Genomic DNA, 19,164 nt, shown 5'->3' on the forward strand with positions numbered 1-19,164 from the left:
GGCGTCCGGGGGGCGGGGCTTTTCCCACCCCTCCAGGGCGTCTGTGGAGGGAGTCCCGAGCCCCTGATTGCGGCTCTATGCAGATTTATGCAAATTCAGCCCCGCCCCATCGCCCGGGTCCCTGCGCTGGGCGTTGCGCGCATGCGGGGGAGGTGAGCAGCGCATGCGCGGAGCGCGCTGGAGGGATTGAGAAGGGCGCATGCGCAGAATGCGCCGGAGGGGATTGGGGAAGGGCGCATGCGCAGAGCGCGCCGGAGGGGTTGGGAAGGGCGCATGCGCAGAGCGCCCCCGGCGGGTGGAAGGGGCGCATGCGCAGAGCGCGGTGGAGGGGTTGGGGCAGCGGCGCGTGCGTAGAACGCGCTGGGGGGCGGGGGGCGGCGCCTGCGCGGTGCGGCGGAAGCGGCGGCGCAGATTCGCCACAAGCGCGCGGCGTAATTAAAAATAAAAGGCCAAATCGATTAATAAAGGGGCGGAAAAGACGCGGCGCGCGGCGAGAAATGAGTAAATAAACAGGGAAATCGGGCAAAGAACCACAACGGGAGGCAGAGGCGGCGAAAGTGCGGCCGGCGGCTGTGCGCCGCAGATTCGTCACGGCGTCCGGGCCGCGTTTCCCTCCGCGCGGGCGGGCGCGTTTTAAGTCGTGGGGGTTTCTTTAGGGTTTTTTTTTTTTTTAAAGGGTGTTTTTTGGGGGGGGGCGTGGTATTTTTGGGGGGGAGGAAAAGCCCAGCGGAGGATCCGTGTGGAAAGTGCGGCGGGGCGGCGCGCATGCGCGGGGGCTCTCGCGAGAGCGGCGCGGCGCGAGCTCGGCCGTTGGCTCCGCCCCCTTTCTCTCTCTCTCTCCCTCAGCCCTCCCCCCCCCCCGCCCGCCCCGGTCTGCGGCGGCGGCGGCGGCGGCAGCGGCAGCTCCGGCCCCTCCGGTCCCGACGACCCCCTCCCCGCCTCGGCCCCCGCGGCCCCGCCGCTCTCCCGCCCCGCGGAGGCGGGCGGCGGCGGCGGGAGCGGGCAGGTGAGAGCGGGGCGGGGGCCGGGGGAGGGGTGTGAGGGGCTGAGGGGAGATGGGGGCTGAGGGGGGACGCGGGGCTGTGGCGGGAACGTGGGGGGCCGAGAGGGGCTGAGGGGAGATGGGGGGCGAGGGGGGACGTGAGGGGCTGAGGGGAGATGGGGGGCGAGGGGGGGCTGTGGCGGGGACGTGGGGGGCTGAGGGGGACGTGGGGGGCTGAGGGGAGATCGGGGGTGAGGGGGGACGCGGGGGGCTGAGGGGGAACACGAGGCGTGAGGAGAAACTCGGGGGTCTGAGGGGAGACGTGAGGCTGTGGCGGGAACATGGGGGTTTGGGGGGGATTGAGGGGGCGTGAGGGGGACGTGGGGGTTTGAGGGGGACGTGGGGGGCTGAGGGGAGATCGGGGCTGAGGGGGGACACGGGGGGCTGAGGGGGACATGGGGGTTTGGGGGGGCCTTGGGGGCTGAGGGGAGATCGGGGCTGAGGGGGGGACACGGGGGTGCGAGGAGAAACTTGGGGAGCTGAGAGGGAACATGGGTCTGGGGGGGACGTGGGGGGCTGAGGGGGGACGTGGGGGTTTGGGGGGGCTCTGGGGGCTGAGGGGAGATTGGGGGTGCGAGGAGAAATTTGGGGGGCTGAGGGGGACGTGGGGGTCTGGGGGGATCTGGGGGCTGTGGGGAGATGAGGGGACACGGGGGGCTGAGGGGGGATACGGGGGGGGGACAGGAGGTACGAGGAGAAACTTGGGGGGCTGGGGGGGGGGGCATGGGGGTCCTGGGGGGCTGAGAGAACATGGGGGGCTGAGGGAGGGACGTGGGTGGGCGAGGGGAGATCATGGGGGGACTGGGGGGGGGTGCGGGGCCGCGGGGTGACCCCCCCTGTCCCCCCCCAGTGTAAATGAGGCAGCATGGAGCCGGAGGCGGGGGGTGACAGCCAGCGGACCCCCAGCGTCCCCTGGCGCAGCTACAAGCTGGTGGTGGACCCCGCCCTGCGCCGCGCCCCCCAGAAGGTTTACCGCTACGATGGCGTCCACTTCAGCGTCCCCGTGAGTGACCGCGGCCCTAACGAGCCACTTAACGAGGCGCCCGCCGCGGGGAGGGGGGGCGCTTTGGGGTACCGGCGGGGTTTCACGCGGGGGGCTCTTTGTGGGTGCCCCGTGGGCGTGTGGGGCGCCCTATAGGTGCGTGGGGCGCCCTATAGATGCGTGAGGTGATCTATAGATGCGTGGGGTGCCCCACAAGCGCCCAGCGGACGCCCCACGGGTGCCCCGTGGCGGGAGGTGCCACACAGGGGTGGTCTTGGAGGGGTTTTAGGGTGCTGGGGGGCTTCACGCATGGGGTGTCGGGTCTGTCGAGGTGTGGGGGGGTCCGGAGGTACCCCAAAACCACCCCACGGCTGCTACGTGCTATGGGGTGCCCCAGAGGTACCCCAGAAACGCCCCGAGGGCACCCAATGGGCCTCAGAGGCGCGCGGGGGCTTTGTGCGGGGGGGCTTCGTGCCTGCCAGGTGCCCCGTAGGTGCGTGGGGGGGCGCATGAACACCCCAAAAATATCAGGGCTGCCCCATAGCTCCTCGGGGGGGGGGGTCTCGGAGGTGTTTTGGGGTGCTGGGGGGCCTCGCGCGTGGGGCTGGGCTCTCTCAAGGTGCCCCATAGATCCCCCCAACCCCCCCCCCAGCTGTCAGGGCTGCCCCGCGGCGTCTGGTTTGGGGGGCTGGGGGGGAGTCCCTCGCCCGCGGGACCCCACATTTTTCGGGGTGCCGCCCCCTGTCAGGACTCGGGGTACCCCCCGGCGGGCGCCGTGCAGGACCCCCGTCCCCGCCGCATCTGGGCGAAGCACCGCGACCTCTCCTTGCCCGTCCCCAAGTTCAAGGTAAGGGGGCACCGAGGGCGATTCGGGGGGTTCCCGTGGGGGTGCGCGTCGGCGCCTCGTTAACCCTAACGATGTTTTTTGGGGTGGCGGGGGCGGCGCAGCTGGACGAGTTCTACGTGGGTCAGATCCCGCTGAAAGAAGTGACGTTCGCCCGGCTGAACGACAACGTGCGGGAAGCGTTTTTAGCCGAAATGTGCCGTAAATACGGGGAGGTGGAGGAGGTGGAGATCCTGCTGCACCCCAAAACCCGCAAGCACCTGGGGCTGGCGCGCGTCCTCTTCGCCAGCACCCGGGGGGCCAAGGAGACCGTCAAGCACCTCCACAACACCTCCGTCATGGGCAACATCATCCACGCCCAGCTCGACATCAAAGGTCGGCGCCCCCCCCCTACGGCGAATTTCGGGGCGCGGCCGCGCCCCCCGCCTTTGCCTGAACCCCGTTTTTTGTTTCGTTCCTCAGGGCAGCAGCGGATGAAGTATTACGAGCTGATCGTTAACGGGGCGTACACCCCCCAGACGGTGCCCACCGGCGGCAAGGCGGCGGGGGACAAGGCGGAGGCGGTACGGGGAGGGGAGTTTTGGGGTTCCCCGCCCTGCCGGAGAGGCGTTGGGGGGGGCGTGGGGATCACCCCCGAGGGGGTTTAACCCCGTGTGGGGTCGTTTTGGGGTGCTCCTGATCTGTGTTTCACCCCGTGGGGCTGATTTGGGGAGCGCTGAGGCAGGTTCCCCCCCCCGTGGGGCTGTTTTGGGGTGCTTTGAGCCCCTATTTCATCCCGGGGGGCTGATTTGGGGTGCCGTGAACCCCTCTTTCACTCCACGGGGCTGTTTTGGGGGGCTCTGTGGGCTTTACTTCACTCTTTGGGATTGTTTTGGGGTGTTCCTAACCTTCTATTTTACCCCATGGGGTTGTTTTGGGGGGCTCTGAGCCCCTATTTGACCCCGTGGGGGTGTTTTGGGGTGCCCCAGAAGTAACTTCACCCCATTGAGAAACCATTTCGGGGCCCCCCCAATCTGGTTTCCACGCTATGGAGCCAGTTTGGGGGCCCCCCCAGTTTGGTTTTCCACTTACAGAGCCATTTTGGGGCCCCGCAATCTGTTCTCACAGCCTGTGGAGCCGTTTTGGGGACCCCCCAAACCGTTTTCCCCCCATGAAACCATTTTGGGCCCCCCCCAATTGGCTTTTCCGCTTACAGAGCTACTTTGGGGCCCCCCAATTTTTTTTTCACCCCAAAATGGAGCCATTGTGGGCCTCCCCCAATCTGTTTTTCCCTTATGAGACCATTTTGGACCCCCTCCAAACTGATTTCGCCCCACGGGGCCATTTTGGGGCCCCCCCAATTTCTTCTCACATCCTATAGAGCCATTTTGGGGGTCCCCTAAACTCATTTCCCCCCACGGAGCCATTTTGGGCCCCCCCAAATCTGCTCTCACCCCAAAACGGAGCCGTTCCCCCCCCCAAGCTGCTCCCCCCCCCCCCAAACCACTTCCCTCTTCCCCTGCCGCCATTTCGGGGCGCCCCCACCCCGCCCCCTCCCCGGGGCCGTTTTGGGGGTGCCCCTGACCCCCCTTTCCCCCCCCCCAGCAGCAGCCGCAGCCGCCGGAGCCTCGCCGCCGGCACTCCACCGACAGCGCCTTCGCCCCCCCGCCGGGCAACGGCACCCCGGACCCCCCGGCGGGGGGGGGCTACGGCCCCTTCCCCCCCCCGGCGCCCCCCTACCCGCCCCCCTACGCCGCCGAGGGCCCCCCCTACGCCGGCAGGTGAGTTTCGGCACCGTCGCGGTGCCGCCGCGGCACCGGCAGGGGGTCGTTTACAGCCCCCCCCCCACTTTTTTATTTATAGGCACCCCTTCGCCCCGGAGCCCTTCGCCCCGCGGCGGCCGGAGGGGGGCTTCCCCCGCCGCCCCCCCGCCGCCGGAGCCTTCCTCCCCTACGCCTACGACCCCCCCGGCCGTTATCCCCGCCAGCCTTCGGCCTCCTCGGCCGCCGCCGCCGCCTCCTCCTCCTCCTCCTCGGCCTCCCGCCGCCGCCACCGGCCCCCCCGCGAGGACGAGCCGCCCCCCCCGCCCTCCTCCTCCTCCTCCTCCTCTTCCTCCTCCTCCTCTTCTTCCACTTCATCCTCCTCCTCCTCCTCCTCCTCCTCCTCCTCTTCCTCCACGCCGGCGGCCGCCTTCCCGGCCCCCCCCGCCACCCCCCCCTCTTACCCGGCGGGGGGAGACCCCTACTTTTCGGCTTTCGGGGGTTCGGACCCCCCCCCCGAACGCGATTACCGCCTGCTGCCCGCCCCCGAGACCTTCGCCGCCAATTCCCTGCCCCCCACCGAGCTGCTGGCCCCCGCCGAGCCCCCCCCGCCCCTCCTCCTCCTCCCCCCGCCCCCCCGCCCCCCCCGCCCCCCCTGCCCCCCCCCCGGGGGGGGTCCCCGGCCCCCGAGGCCACCCCCGAGAGCGTCCCCTTCGCCCAGCACAGCAGCCTGGACTCCCGCATCGAGGCGCTGCTGAAGGAGCAGCGCTCCAAGTTCTCCTTCCTCCCCCCCGAGGAGGAGGAGGAGGAAGAGCAGGAGGAGGCGGCCCCCGCCCCCCCCCCGGCCCCCCCTTCCCAAACACCCCCCGCCCCCGCCCCCGCCGCCGCCCCCCCGCCCGCCGCCGCCGCCGACACCCCCCCCCCGCCCCCGCCGGCCGCCGAGGGGGAGCCCCCCGGACCCGCCGCCCCCCAGCCCAGCGCCGGCGGCCAGGAGGCACCCCCCCCGGGGGGGGCACCCGAGGGGCCCCCCGAGTCGCCCAAGGCCAACGGGCAGGAGAGGGTAAGGGGGGGGGGGTTTGGGGGGGCCTGGGTGGCTATTAAGGGGGGTTTTGGGGTGTCTGGGGCTGGGGTCTGCCCCTCGGTGGGGTTTGGGGGGGCCTGGGTGCTGGGGTCGGGGGTTTGGGGGGTCCTGGGTGCGTATTAAGGGGGGTTTTGGGGTGTCTGGGGCTGGGGTCTGCCCCACGGGGGGGGGGTTGGGGGCTCCTGGGTGCTGGGGTTGGGGGTTTGTTGGGGTTTGGGGGGGCCTGGGTGCGTATTAAGGGGGGTTTTGGGGTGTCTGGGGCTGGGATCTGCCCCTCGGTGGGGTTTAGGGGGGCCTGGGTGCGTATTAAGGGGGGTTTTGGGGTGTCTGGGGCTGGGGTCTGCCCCACGGGGGGGGGGTTGGGGGCTCCTGGGTGCTGGGGTTGGGGGTTTGTTGGGGTTTGGGGGGGCCTGGGTGCGTATTAAGGGGGGTTTTGGGGTGTCTGGGGCTGGGATCTGCCCCTCGGTGGGGTTTGGGGGGGCCTGGGTGCGTATTAAGGGGGGTTTTGGGGTGTCTGGGGCTGGGGTCTGCCCCTCGGTGGGGTTTGGGGGGGCCTGGGTGCTGGGGTCGGGGGTTTGGGGGGGTTTGGGGGGGCCTGGGTGCGTATTAAGGGGGGTTTTGGGGTGTCTGGGACTGGGGTCTGCCCCTCGGTGTGGTTTGGGGGGGCCTGGGTGCGTATTAAGGGGGGGTTTGGGGTGTCTGGGGCTGGGGTCTGCCCCTCGGTGGGGTTTGGGGGGGCCTGGGTGCTGGGGTCGGGGGTTTGGGGGGGTTTGGGGGGTCCTGGGTGCGTATTAAGGGGGGTTTTGGGGTGTCTGGGGCTGGGGTCTGCCCCACGGGGGGGGGGTTGGGGGCTCCTGGGTGCTGGGGTCGGGGGTTTGGGGGGTCCTGGGTGCGTATTAAGGGGGGTTTTGGGGTGTTTGGGGCTGGGGTCTGCCCCACGGGGGGGTTTGGGGGGGTCTTGGGTGTCTGGGTCAATGTTAGGGGTGTTTTGGGGGGGCTGGGGTTTGCCCCATGGAGGGGGCTTGGAGGGATTTTGGGTGCCTGGTTTGGGGGGGTCCTGGGTGCCGGCGTCCATATCATGGGGGGGTTTTGGGGGCTGGGGGGGGGCGTGGTTGGGACCCCCCGTGGCTCACCCCCCCTCGCCCCCCCAGGCCTCGCAGCCCTCCTCGGGGGAGGACATGGAGATCTCGGAGGACGACGGGGACGAGCCCCCCCCGCGCCCCCCCCTGCCGCCCCCCCCGCCGCCCTGCCCCCCCTGCCCCCCGCCCCCTTCGCCCGCCCCCCGAGCCCCCCCCGCCCCCCGCCTTCCCCCCCCCTCCCCAGCCCCTGATGGCCGTCACCCTGCCCCCCCCCCGGCCCCTGGGGGATTTCGGGGCGGGGGGGCCCCCCCCGGCCCTCTACGAGCTGCTGGGGCGACTGGGGGGGCGCTGGGGGGGGGCCCCCGCCTCCTTCCAGCTGCAGACCCAGCTGCTGAGCCGCTTACGGGGGGCGGCGGCGGCGGCGGCGGGGGGGGGCAAATCCGCTTTCGGGACCCCCCCCTTCGCCCCCCACTTCCCGCCTCCCCCCCACTACCCCCCCGCCGCCTTCGCTCCCCATTTCCCCCCGGCCGAGGAACGTCCCCCCGGTACCGACCCCCTCCCGCCGCCCCCCCCGCCGCCGCCGCCTCCCCCCGAGCCCCCCGGGACGGGGGTTTTGGGGGGGGGGCCCCCCGCGGGCGGCGGGGGGGGGCCGGTGGAGGGGGTGCTGGCGGCGCTGGTGCAGGAGATGAAGGCGACGATGCAGCGGGACCTGAACCGCAAGATGGTGGAGAACGTGGCCTTCCGCGCCTTCGACGCCTGGTGGGAGCGCAAGGAGGAGCAGGTCAAGGTGGGGACCCCCCCCGGGACCCCCCCCCGGGACCCCCGCCCCCACCCCGGCACCCCGAATCCTCCCAGGAACCCCCAAAGTGCTGGGGGGGGGTGGTACCAGCGTCATCCTTGGGGTTGGGGGGGTCACTCAGAGCCCCCGCCCGCGGGGCCCAGACCCCCGCCCCCCCCTGCGGGCCCCAGACCCCCCCCATGGACCCCCGACCCCCCCTGCGGACCCCAGACCCCCCCAAATCCCTTCAGGAAGCCCTAAAGCCCCCGCTTCAATTCCGGCTTCTCATGGTGCCACCGTCAGCATCCGCACAGCTCAGGAGGGAACCCATGGGTGGGGGTCCCCAAAACCCCCCTATCCCTCCCCAAAACCTCATAGACCTCACCCAGCACCTCCAGACTCCCCAAGCCCCATCCCAGCACCCCCAGACCCCCCCCAGACCTCCCCAGGGCCCCCCCAGACCCCCCCCAAACCTCCCCAGGCCCCCCCAGCACCCCCAGACCTCCCCAGGCCCCCCCCAGCACCCCCAGACCTCCCCCCAGACCTCCCTAAGCCACCCCAGCACCCCCAGACCCCCCCCAGACCTCCCCAAGCCCCCCCAGATCCCCATCCAGACCCCCCGGGAGCCCCCCAACATCCCCAGACCCCCCAAACCTCCCTATTCCCCCCCCCAACACCCCCAGATCCCCTCCAAACCTCCCCCAGCCCCTCCCTAGCACCCCATCCCATGGGGTGGGGGTCCCCCAGACCCCCCCCCCCCACTCCCGGCAGGGGGGTGACCCCCCCTTGCCCCCCCCAGCCCTTCCAGACGGCGGCGCGGCAGCGGGAGGAGGAGAAGGAGCGGGCGAGGCCGAAGGAGCCCCCGGCCCTCCTCTCCCTCGTCGACTGGGCCCGGGGGGGGGGCGCCGGCCTGCGGGGGGCCCTGCGCCTCCCCTCCTTCAAGGTAACCCCTTTTGGGGGGGCTGGGGGGGGGTTTGGGGGGGGTTAGGGGGTGCTGGGGCTCCCCTCCTTCAAGGTAATGGTTTGGGGGGGGGGGCAGTGGAGTGCTGGGGGGGTTATGGGGGGCTGGGGGGGCTTAATGGGGTCCCAGGGGGAGCAATGGGTGCTAAGGCTGCCGTTCTTGAAGGTAACCCCCTTTTTGGGGGGCTAGGGGGTGCTGGGGGGGGTAAGGGGGTGCTGGGGGGGGAACGGGGGGCTGGGGCTCCCCTTCTTTGAGGTAACGCTCTTTTTGGGGGGGTTATGGGGTGCTGAGGCTCCCATCTGTCAAGGTAACCCCCTTCTTGGGGTGCCAGTGGGGTGCAGGGCGTTTGGGGGGGGCAGAGAACAGACCCGGGGGTCCCCCGCCCCCCCTGACTCCCCCTTTCCCCCCCCAGGTGAAACGGAAAGAGCCGTCGGAGCTGGGGGAGGGGGGGGAGGAGAAGCGCCCCCGGCCCCCCACCCCCCCCGAGGAGGATGAGGACGGTGAGTGTCCCCCCCCCGCGTCCCCCCGTGTCCCCCCCACCCCTCTAACCCCCCCTTTCGCCCCTCCCCCAGACAAGGAGCCCCCCCCGGGCACCCCCCGGCCCGAAGCCCCCGGCAAGCGGCGGAAGCTCTTCTGCCTGGACAGCGAGGGCGAGGAAGCTTCCGAGGAGTCTTCCTCCGGCAAGGTGGGACCCCCCGGGACCCCCCGGGACCCCCCAAACCCCCGCCGGGGTCTCCCCCCAACCCTCCTGCTCCTGGTGTCCCCCCCCAGGAGGAAGAGGAGGAGGAGGAGGAGGCCGAAGAGGAGGAGGAGGCGGCGGCACATCGGCGGCGGCGGAGGAGGCCCAAGGGGGAGCCCCCGGACGGGGAGCGCGGGGGCACCCAGGAGCCCTCCGACGGTGGGGACGCGGGGAGGGGGGACGCGGGGGGCACCGGGCGACGCGGGGGGACATGGGGGGATTGGGGACACGGGGGGACTTGGGGGGATTGGGGACATGGGGGGGCACGGGGGGGCATGGGGGGATTGGGGACACGGGGGGACTTGGGGGGGGACACGGGGGGATTGGGGACACGGGGGACACAGGGTGACGTGGGGGGACACGGGGGGATTGGGGACACGGGGGGCACCGGGCGATGGGGGGGGACACGGGGGGATTGGGGACACGGGGGGCACCGGGCGATGTGGGGGGACACGGGGGGCACCGGGCGATGTGGGGGGCACAGGGCGATGTGGGGGGACACGGGGGGACTGGGGATGTGGGGGGGACACAGGGACGTGGGGGGACAGGAGGGGATGTGGGGGATATGGGGATGTGGGGGGCTCTTGGGGGGGACACGGAGTGGGGGCATGGGGGGACACTGGGGACACGGGGATGTGGGGGGACATTGGGGACGTGGGGGGTACACGGGGATGTGGGGGGACATTGGGGACGTGGGGGGGACACAGGGATGTGGGGGGACGTGGGGATTGGGGACGAGGGGGGACACGGGGCTGGGGACACGTCGGAGGGCGGGGCGGGGGGCCGCGGGTGACTGGGGACAGGGGGTGACATCGCCTCGCGTCCCCGCAGAGGAGGAAGAGGAGGAGGAGGAGGAGGAGGAGGATGCAGCCCCCAGCGAAGGCTCCTCCAAGTTCTCCCTCTACGAGGGCTCGGGGGGGGGCAGCGCCTCGGCCAGCAGCTCTTCCTCCCCCCCCCCATCTTCCTCCTCCTCCTCCTCCTCTTCTTCCTCCTCTTCTTCCTCCTCCTCCTCCGAGGACGAGAGCGCCGCCGAGGACCCCCCCGCGCCCCCGCGGCCCCCCACGCCGGAGCCAGGTAAGTGCCCTCCAGGGCACCCCTCTCCCCCCCCCCTCCCTCCATTTTGGGGCTCCCCCCTCCACTTTGGGGTCCCCCCCCACGCTGAGCCCCCTCCTCTCCCCGCAGCGCCCCCCCCGCCGCCCCCGCCGCCCCCGCGCCCCTCCTCCCCCATCCCGCTGCTGCCCCCCCCAAGAAGCGCCGCAAGACCGTCAGCCCCGGCGAGGAGCCCCCCCCGGCGCCGCCGCCCCCGCCGCCGCCGCCGCCCCCCCCGGCACCGGCGCCGGCACCGCCCGCGCCGCCGGCGCCCCCCGCCCGCCCTCCCGCCGCCCCTCGCCGCCGCGACCCCCCCCGGCCCCCCCCGGCGCCGCGGCCCGTCTGCAACCTGCCGGCCGACCACGCTTCCCTGGTCAAGAGCTGGGCCGAGGACGCGGGGGCCGGCGGCACCGCCGGGGCCCCCCCCGGCGCCCCCCGCGCCGCCCGCCCCCCGCCCGCCCCCCCGCCGAGCGGCTGGGGGCCACCTCGCTGCTGGAGCTGGCCCGCGGCCCCCAGCCCGGGGGGGACCTGGCGGTGCTGGCCACCATCGCCCTCACCCGGGGGGGCAGCGAGGAGGAGGAGGAGGAGGAGGAGGAGGAAGAGGAGGAAGAAGAGGAGGAGGAAGATGGCGGCGGCGCCCCGGCCGCCCCCCCCGGCGATCCCGCCGTCCTGCTGGAGCACAACTACGCCATGCCGGTGCGGGCCGGGCCCCCCCGCCGCGGCCCCCCGAAAGCCCGGCGGCCGCCCCCCACCCCGGCGAAGGCCTGCGCCTGGAGCCCGCCGCCGCCGAGGTGCTGGAAGCCCCCGAGGAGGTGGTGGTGGAGGCCCCCCCCGAAACAGAGGGGCCCCCCGCGCCCCCCCTGCCGCCCCCGCCGCCCCCGCCGGCGGCGCCTCCCCGCCGCAAGCGGCATCGCCCCCCGCCGGCGCCCGCCTCCTCGGGGTCCAGCGAGAGCGAGGAGGAGGAGAGTAGCAGCGAGGAGGAAGAGGAGGAGGAGGAGGAGGAGGAAGAGGGGGCGCGGCGATGGCTGCGGCCCCGCGGGCCCCCCCGGCCCGGCGCTCGCCCCCCGCCCGCTCCTTCGCGCCCCGCAGCGAGTTCGAGCAGATGACCATCCTCTACGACATCTGGAGCGCGGGGCTGGACGCCGAGGACATGCGGTTCCTGCGCGTCACCTACGAGCGGCTGCTGCAGGAGGACAGCGGCACCCATTGGCTCAACGACACCCACTGGGTGCACCACACCGATATCCTGCCGGGGGCGGGGCGAGGGGCGCCGGGGACGCGGGCGTTGGGGGGGGGGGCGGCGGGGGCGTGGAGGTGGGCGTTGGAGTCGTGGGGGTGGGGTGGGGTGGGGGGGGGTGTGGGGTTGGGTGTTGGGGATGAGGGTGTTGGGTGCATTGGTGTTGGGGACGTGTAGATGGGTGTTGGGGACAAGGGTGTTGGGTGTGTTGGTGTTGGGGACGTGGAGATGGGTGGTGGGGACGTGGGGATGGGTGTTGGGACGAGGGTGTTGGGTGTGTTGGTGTTGGGGACGTGGGGATGGGTGTTGGGGACGTGGGGATGGGTGTTGGGACGAGGGTGTTGGGTGTGTTGGTGTTGGGGACGTGGGGATGGGTGTTGGGAACGAGGATGTTGGGTGTGTTGGTGGTGGGGACGTGGGGATGGGTGTTGGGGACGTGGGGATGGGTGGTGGGGACGTGGGGATGGGTGTTGGGACGAGGGTGTTGGGTGCGTTGGTGTTGGGGACGTGGGGATGGGTGTTGGGAACGAGGATGTTGGGTGTGTTGGTGGTGGGGACGTGGGGATGGGTGTTGGGGACGTGGGGATGGGTGGTGGGGACGTGGGGATGGGTGGTGGGGACGAGGATGTTGGGTGTGTTGGTGTTGGGGACGTGGGGATGGGTGTTGGGGACGTGGGGATGGGTGTTGGGGACGTGGGGATGGGTGTTGGGAACGAGGATGTTGGGTGTGTTGGTGGTGGGGACGTGGGAATGGGTGTTGGGGATGTGGGGATGGGTGGTGGGGACGTGGGGATGGGTGTTGGGAACGAGGATGTTGGGTGTGTTGGTGGTGGGGACGTGGGGATGGGTGTTGGGGACGAGGGTGTTGGGTGCGTTGGTGTTGGGGACGTGTAGATGGGTGTTGGGGATGAGGGTGTTGGGTGCGTTGGTGTTGGGGACGTGTGGATGGGTGTTGGGGACAGGGGTGTTGGGTGTGTTGGTGGTAGGGACGTGGGGATGGGTGTTGGGGACGAGGGTGTTGGGTGCGTTGGTGTTGGGGACGTGGGGATGGGTGTTGGGGACGAGGGTGTTGGGGACGTGTAGATGGGTGTTGGGGACGAGGGTGTTGGGTGTGTTGGTGGTGGGGACGTGGGGATGGGTGGTGGGGACGTGGGGATGGGTGTTGGGGACGAGGGTGTTGGGTGCGTTGGTGTTGGGGACGTGTAGATGGGTGTTGGGGACAGGGGTGTTGGGTGTGTTGGTGGTAGGGACGTGGGGATGGGTGTTGGGGACGAGGGTGTTGGGTGTGTTGGTGTTGGGGACGTGGAGATGGGTGGCGGGGACGTGTAGATGGGTGTTGGGGATGAGGGTGTTGGGTGTGTTGCTGGTGGGGACGTGGGGATGGGTGTTAGAGTCATGATTGTTGAGTACGTTGACGTTGGGGACATAGAGATGGGTGCTGGGGACAAGGACGTTGGGTGTGTTGGCATGAGGGACGTGGGGATGGGTGTTAGGAATGAGGGTGTTGGGTATATCGGTGGTGGGGACGTAAAGATGGGTGTTGGGAACAAGGGCGTTGGGCATCGTTGGTGTTGGGGTCATGGAGATGGGCGTTGGGGTCACGGTCGTTGGGTTTGCGAGCACTGGGGTCATGGGGGTGGGCGTTGGGGTCACGGTCGTTGGGTTTGCGAGCCCCGGGGACGCAGAGTTGGGCGTCGGGGACGCGGAGACGGACGTTGGTCCCTTGACGGTGACACTGACGAGGACGAGCAGCCCGCGGCGGCGACGCCGGTGGCCGGAGGCGCGGGAGCACCGGACGGGCAGCGCCCGCAGCGAGGGCTACTACCCCATCAGCCGGCGGGAGAAGGCGCGGTACCTGCACCCCTGCCCCGCCCCCCCCCAGGACCCCGACGCCCCCGACACCCAGGTAAGGTCCCCGGGGTGGGGGGACCCGGCGGGCGGCCCCCCCCGCCACGTCCCCGTCCCCACGCCGGTTGTGCCGGCAGGGCCCCAACCGCGTCCTCTCGGAGCGGCGCTCGGAGCAGCGCCGGCTGCTCAGCGCCATCGGCTCGGCCGCCCTCCTCGACAGCGACCTGCTGAAGCTCAACCAGCTCAAGGTGGGACAGGGGACAACCCGGGGGGGGCCTGGGGGTCCCCACCGTGTGTCCCCCCGCCCTCGCTGGGCGTCCATCTCCTGGTGTCTCCCGTCCTGGTGTCTCCCGTGTCCTCCGTGCCACACCACCACCCTCCATCTCCTCTGGCTGTGTTGGTGTCCTCCATGTCTACGTCCCTCATGCCGTGCGGGTGTCCTCCATGTCCCCGGTGTCCCTCTTGTCATGCCCGTGTCCTCCATGTCCATGTCCTTACCATGCCCGCGTCCTCCATTTCCATGTTCTTCATTCCGCGCCCGTGTCCTCCATGTCCCCGGTGTCCCTCTTGCCATGCCAATGTCCACCATGTCCTTCATGCCAAGCTTGTGTCCTCCATGTCCTCCATGTCCCTCATGCCATGCCCATGTCCTCCATTTCCGTGTTTTTCATCCCACGTTCATGTCCTCCACGCGTCTCATCCCATCCTCATGTTCTCCATGTCCCCAGTGTTCCTCTTGCCATGCTAATGTCCACCGTGTCCATGTTTTTCATGCCATGCCCGTGTCCTCCATGTCCCCGTTGTTCCTCTTGCCACGCTCGTGTTCTCCATGTCCATGTCCCTCTTGCCGTGCCCGCGTCCTCCATTTCCACGTTCATCATTCCATGCCCATGTTCTCCACGTCCCTGTTGTCTGTCACGCCATGCTCATGTGCTCCATGTCCTTCATGCCATGTCCATGTCCTCCATTTCCACGTTCATCATTCCATGCCCATGTTCTCCACGTCCCTGTTGTCTGTCACGCCATGCTCATGTGCTCCATGTCCTTCATGCCATGTCCATGTCCTCCATTTCCACGTTCTTCATTCCATGCTCGTGTTCTCCACGTCCCTGTTGTCCCTCATGCCATGCCCATGTGCTCCATGTCCCTCATGCCATGTCCGTGTCCTCCACGTCCCCAGTGTTCCTCTTGCCATGCCCATGTCCACGTTCTTCATGCCATGCCCATGTCCTCCACGTCCCTGTTGTCCCTCTTGCCATGTCCGTGTCCTCCGTGTCCTTCATGTCAAGCTCGTGTCCTCCACGTCCCCGTTGTCCCTCTTGCCGTGCCCATCTCCTCCGTGTCCCTCATGCCACGCCCGTGTCCTCCATGCCACATCTGTCTGCCGTGTCCTGTACCCCCCGTGGATGTCCCCGTGGTGCCCCCCCATGACGTGTCCCCCCCCTCCCCAGTTCCGGAAGAAGCGGCTGCGGTTCGGGCGGAGCCGCATCCACGAGTGGGGGCTCTTCGCCATGGAGCCCATCGCCGCCGACGAGATGGTCATCGAGTACGTGGGGCAGAACATCCGCCAGGTCAGCCCGGGGCACCTCCCGCCACCCTGGGGACCCCCAGGCACCCCCTGGGCACCTCCCGCCACCCTGGGGACCCCCCAGTACCCCCTGGGCACCTCCCGCCACCCTTGGGGACCACCAAGTACCTTGGGGTCACCTCCCACCACCCTCAAGCACTTCATGGTCACCTCCCACCACCCTGGGGACCATCAAGTACCTTGGGGTCACCTCCCACCACCCCCAAGCACCCCATGGTCACCTCCCAGCACCCCTGGAGACCCCCAAGCACCCCATGGTCACCTCCCACCACCCCCAAGCACCCCATGGTCACCTCCCAGCACCCCTGGAGACCCCCAAGCACCCCATGGTCACCTCCCACCACCCCTGGAGACCCCCAAGCACCCCACGGTCACCTCCCACCACCCCAAAGCACCCCATGGTCACCTCCCACCACCCCTGGAGACCCCCAAGCACCCCACGGTCACCTCCCACCACCCCAAAGCACCCCATGGTCACCTCCCACCACCCCTGGAGACCCCCAAGCACCCCATGGTCACCTCCCACCACCCCAAAGCACCCCATGGTCACCTCCCACCACCCCTGGAGACCCCCAAGCACCCCACGGTCACCTCCCACCACCCCCAAGCACCCCATGGTCACCTCCCACCACCCCTGGAGACCCCCAAGCACCCCATGGTCACCTCCCACCACCCCTGGAGACCCCCAAGCACCCCATGGTCACCTCCCACCACCCCCAAGCACCCCATGGTCACCTCCCACCACCCCTGGAGACCCCCAAGCACCCCATGGTCACCTCCCACCACCCCTGGAGACCCCCAAGCACCCCATGGTCACCTCCCACCACCCCCAAGCACCCCATGGTCACCTCCCAGCACCCCTGGAGACCCCCAAGCACCCCATGGTCACCTCCCACCACCCCAAAGCACCCCATGGTCACCTCCCACCACCCCTGGAGACCCCCAAGCACCCCATGGTCACCTCCCACCACCCCCAAGCACCCCATGGTCACCTCCCAGCACCCCTGGAGACCCCCAAGCACCCCATGGTCACCTCCCACCACCCCCAAGCACCCCATGGTCACCTCCCACCACCCCTGGAGACCCCCAAGCACCCCATGGTCACCTCCCACCACCCCCAAGCACCCCATGGTCACCTCCCAGCACCCCTGGAGACCCCCAAGCACCCCGTGGTCACCTCCAAGAACCTCCTGGTCACCGGCGGCCCCCCCGCGTCCCCAGGTGGTGGCCGACATGCGGGAGAAGCGCTACGTGCAGGAGGGCATCGGCAGCAGCTACCTCTTCCGGGTGGACCACGACACCATCATCGACGCCACCAAATGCGGCAACCTGGCCCGTTTCATCAACCACTGCTGCACGGTGAGCCCGGGGGTCCCCAGCCCCCCCGGGGGGTCCCCAAAACCCCCCCCAGCCCCTCACCCTCCGTCCCCGCCCCCAGCCCAACTGCTACGCCAAGGTGATCACCATCGAGGCCCAGAAGAAGATCGTCATCTACTCCAAGCAGCCCATCGGCGTCAACGAGGAGATCACCTACGACTACAAGTTCCCCATCGAGGACACCAAGATCCCCTGCCTGTGCCGCACCGAGAGCTGCCGCGGCACCCTCAACTAGCCCCGCCCCCCGGGGGGGGGCCGCCGCCGTGGGCGGGGGGCCATCTCGGTGGGCGGGGGACCACCGCGGTGGGCCACCACGAGGCCGCCGCCGTTGGCGTCAGGCTGCCGCCGCGGTTGACGCGTCGTCACCGCGGTTGATGCGTCGCCGCGGTTGACGCGGGGCCGCCGCGGTTGGCGTGACGTCACCACCGTTGGCGTGACGTCACCGCGGTTGACGTGTCACCGCAGTTGGCGTGAGGCCACCACGGTTGGCATGGGGCCGCCGCGGTTGATGTGTTGTCACCACGGTTGGCGTGAGGCCACCACAGTTGGCTTGAAGCCACCGCGGTTGGCGTGAGGTCACCGCCGTTGGCGTGACGTCACCGCGGTTGATGTGTCGCCCCAGTTGGCATGTTGTCACCAACGTTGGTGTGTTGTCACCGCGGTTGGCGTGAGGCCACCACAGTTGGCTTGAAGCCACCGCGGTTGGCGTGGGGCTGCCACCATGGTTGACGTGTCACCACCGTGGTTGACGTGTCACCATGGTTGGCGTGAGGCTGCCACCACCGTCTGTGTGGCGTCACCGCGGTTGATGTGTCGCCCCGGTTGGCGTGGCGTCACCGCCGTTGGCGTGGCGTCACCGCGGTTGGCGCCCTGCGGTGGTTGACGTGGGTGAGGTTGGCGTGAGGTTGCCGCCATCGCCACGGTTGTTGTGAGGTCATCGAGGTTGGCGTGCGGTTGCCACCATCACGTCACTGCGGTGGGCGTGTCGCTGCGGTTGGCGTCATGTTGCCCCCGTGGTTGGCGTGATGTCACCGTGGTTGGCGTGATGTCACCGTGGTTGGCATGAGGTACCCGCCGTTGGCGCAACATCACCGCCGCGGTTGCTGTGAGGTCATCGTGGTGGCCGTGACATCGCCGCGGTCGCCTTGACCCCGCCACGATGTCGCCACCGTGGTTGCCATTACCTCGTCACCCTGCCATTGAGGTGCCGTGACCTCACCGCCGTGGTTGCCGTGACCTCACCGCCGTGGTTGCCATGACATCACCGCCGCGGTTGCCGTGACATCACCGCCACGCCTGCCATCACATCACCACGACATCGCTGCCGCGACATCGCTGCCCCACCCTCGCCTGGCTTCCCGCAGCCGCCGGGCCCCCCCTCCCACTCCCCGCCGTGACATCACCGCGGCGAGCGCCGTGACGTCACCGCGGCCGCCGTGACGTCACGGCGGCCCCTCCCTTTTCCCCGGAGAAGGCTCCTCTTCCTTGGCTGTTTCTTGTAGAAACTCGGGGCGCGGCCGGGGAGGGGGGGGGCCGAGACCCCCCGGGGGGGGACTGGGGGGTCCCGCCCCGCCCCTCCCCCCCCCCGCGCCCCCCCCCGGGGCAGCCCCTCCCCCCCCGGCTCTGTACATACCCCCGGGGGCTGTAAATACCCTGTACATCCCCCTGTACATATGTTGATACGGGGGCGCCCCCGGGCCCCCCCTTTTTATAAAGTGGCCACCGAGCTTTGAGACCGTCTGCGCCCCCCTGGGGGGGGGGGGGACCCCGCGTTTGGGGGGGGCCCAGAGTTGGGGGGAGACCCCGGAGTTTGGAGGGGGGGGCCCCTGTGGTTGGGGGGGGGGGGGGCCCTGTGGTTGGGGGGGGGGGCCCCAGAATTTGGGGCGGGCCTCAGAGTTTGGGGGGGCCCCTGTGGTTGCGGAGGGGCCCAGAGTTTAGGGGGGGGGGCCAGAGTTGGGGGGGGGGGGGCAGAATTGGGGAGGGAACCCCTGTGGTTGGGGGGGGGCCCAGAGTTTGAGGGGGGGGCCCTGTGGTTGGGGGGGGGGGGGGGGGGCCCAGAATTTGGGGCGGGCCTCAGAGTTTGGGGGGACCCCTGTGGTTGTGGAGGGGCCCAGAGTTTGGGGGGGGGGCCCAGAGTTTGGGGGGGGGGACCAGAGTTGGGGAGGGAACCCCTGTGGTTGGGGGGGGGCCCAGAGTTTGAGGGGGGGCCCTGTGGTGGGGGGGGGGGGTAGAGTTTGGGGGAGGGACCCCACGTTTGGGGGGGGACCCCAGATTTTGGGGGGGACCCTGGTGTTTGGGGGGGCCCCCAGTGCCCCGGGAAGGGGGGCGGGGGGGCACCGTGGTGTTGGGGGGGACCCCCAGCAGCTGGGGGGGGGCGGGGGTCCGGGCCGGGGGGGCCCCGGCATTTTGGGGGGCCGGGGGGGGTCCCGGGCTGCCGGGAAGGGCGGGGGCGGTTCCAAAGGGGCGGGTCTTGGGGAGGGAGGGGCTACGCGGGGGAGGGGCTTCCGGGAGAGCCAATGAGAGGAGAGCAAGGTGACGGGCGCGCCGAGGGGCGGGGCCGGGGTCTCGCAGAGGGGCGGAACTCAGCCTGAGGGGCGTGGCCCGCTGCCGGAAGCGGGCGGGGGAAGGGGCGTGGCAGCGGCGGCGCGCGTTGCCACAGCAACGGCGGCCTCAGCGGAAGCGGAAGCGGGTGGGCCCCGCGCCTCTCCCCTCCCTCTCTACGTCACATGGACGCAAGCATCCGCTCCCCTCCCCCTCCCTTTACGTCACCGTTTCCCCCC

The 19,164-nt window shown here is 70.5% G+C and overlaps 1 protein-coding gene across 1 annotated transcript; it reads left to right on the forward strand.

The window, feature by feature from the left end:
• The first annotated feature begins 367 nt into the window (after positions 1–367).
• Positions 368–18,117, forward strand: SETD1A (SET domain containing 1A, histone lysine methyltransferase). Its single transcript, XM_075135395.1, is given in 22 exon segments — positions 368–501; positions 847–1,006; positions 1,893–2,045; positions 2,773–2,871; positions 2,973–3,243; positions 3,331–3,431; positions 4,459–4,628; positions 4,711–4,993; positions 4,996–5,667; positions 6,840–6,958; positions 6,960–7,554; positions 8,345–8,488; positions 8,919–9,191; positions 9,278–9,404; positions 10,077–10,319; positions 10,428–10,615; positions 11,311–11,575; positions 13,308–13,477; positions 13,557–13,667; positions 14,871–14,990; positions 16,229–16,366; positions 16,446–18,117. Coding segments are annotated over 20 exon segments (4,401 nt in total). The 5' UTR covers positions 368–501; positions 847–1,006; positions 1,893–1,907; the 3' UTR covers positions 16,620–18,117.
• Positions 18,118–19,164: the final 1,047 nt, after the last annotated feature.

This window comes from Calonectris borealis, chromosome 39, assembly GCF_964195595.1.
Source record: "Calonectris borealis chromosome 39, bCalBor7.hap1.2, whole genome shotgun sequence".
NCBI lineage: Eukaryota > Metazoa > Chordata > Aves > Procellariiformes > Procellariidae > Calonectris > Calonectris borealis.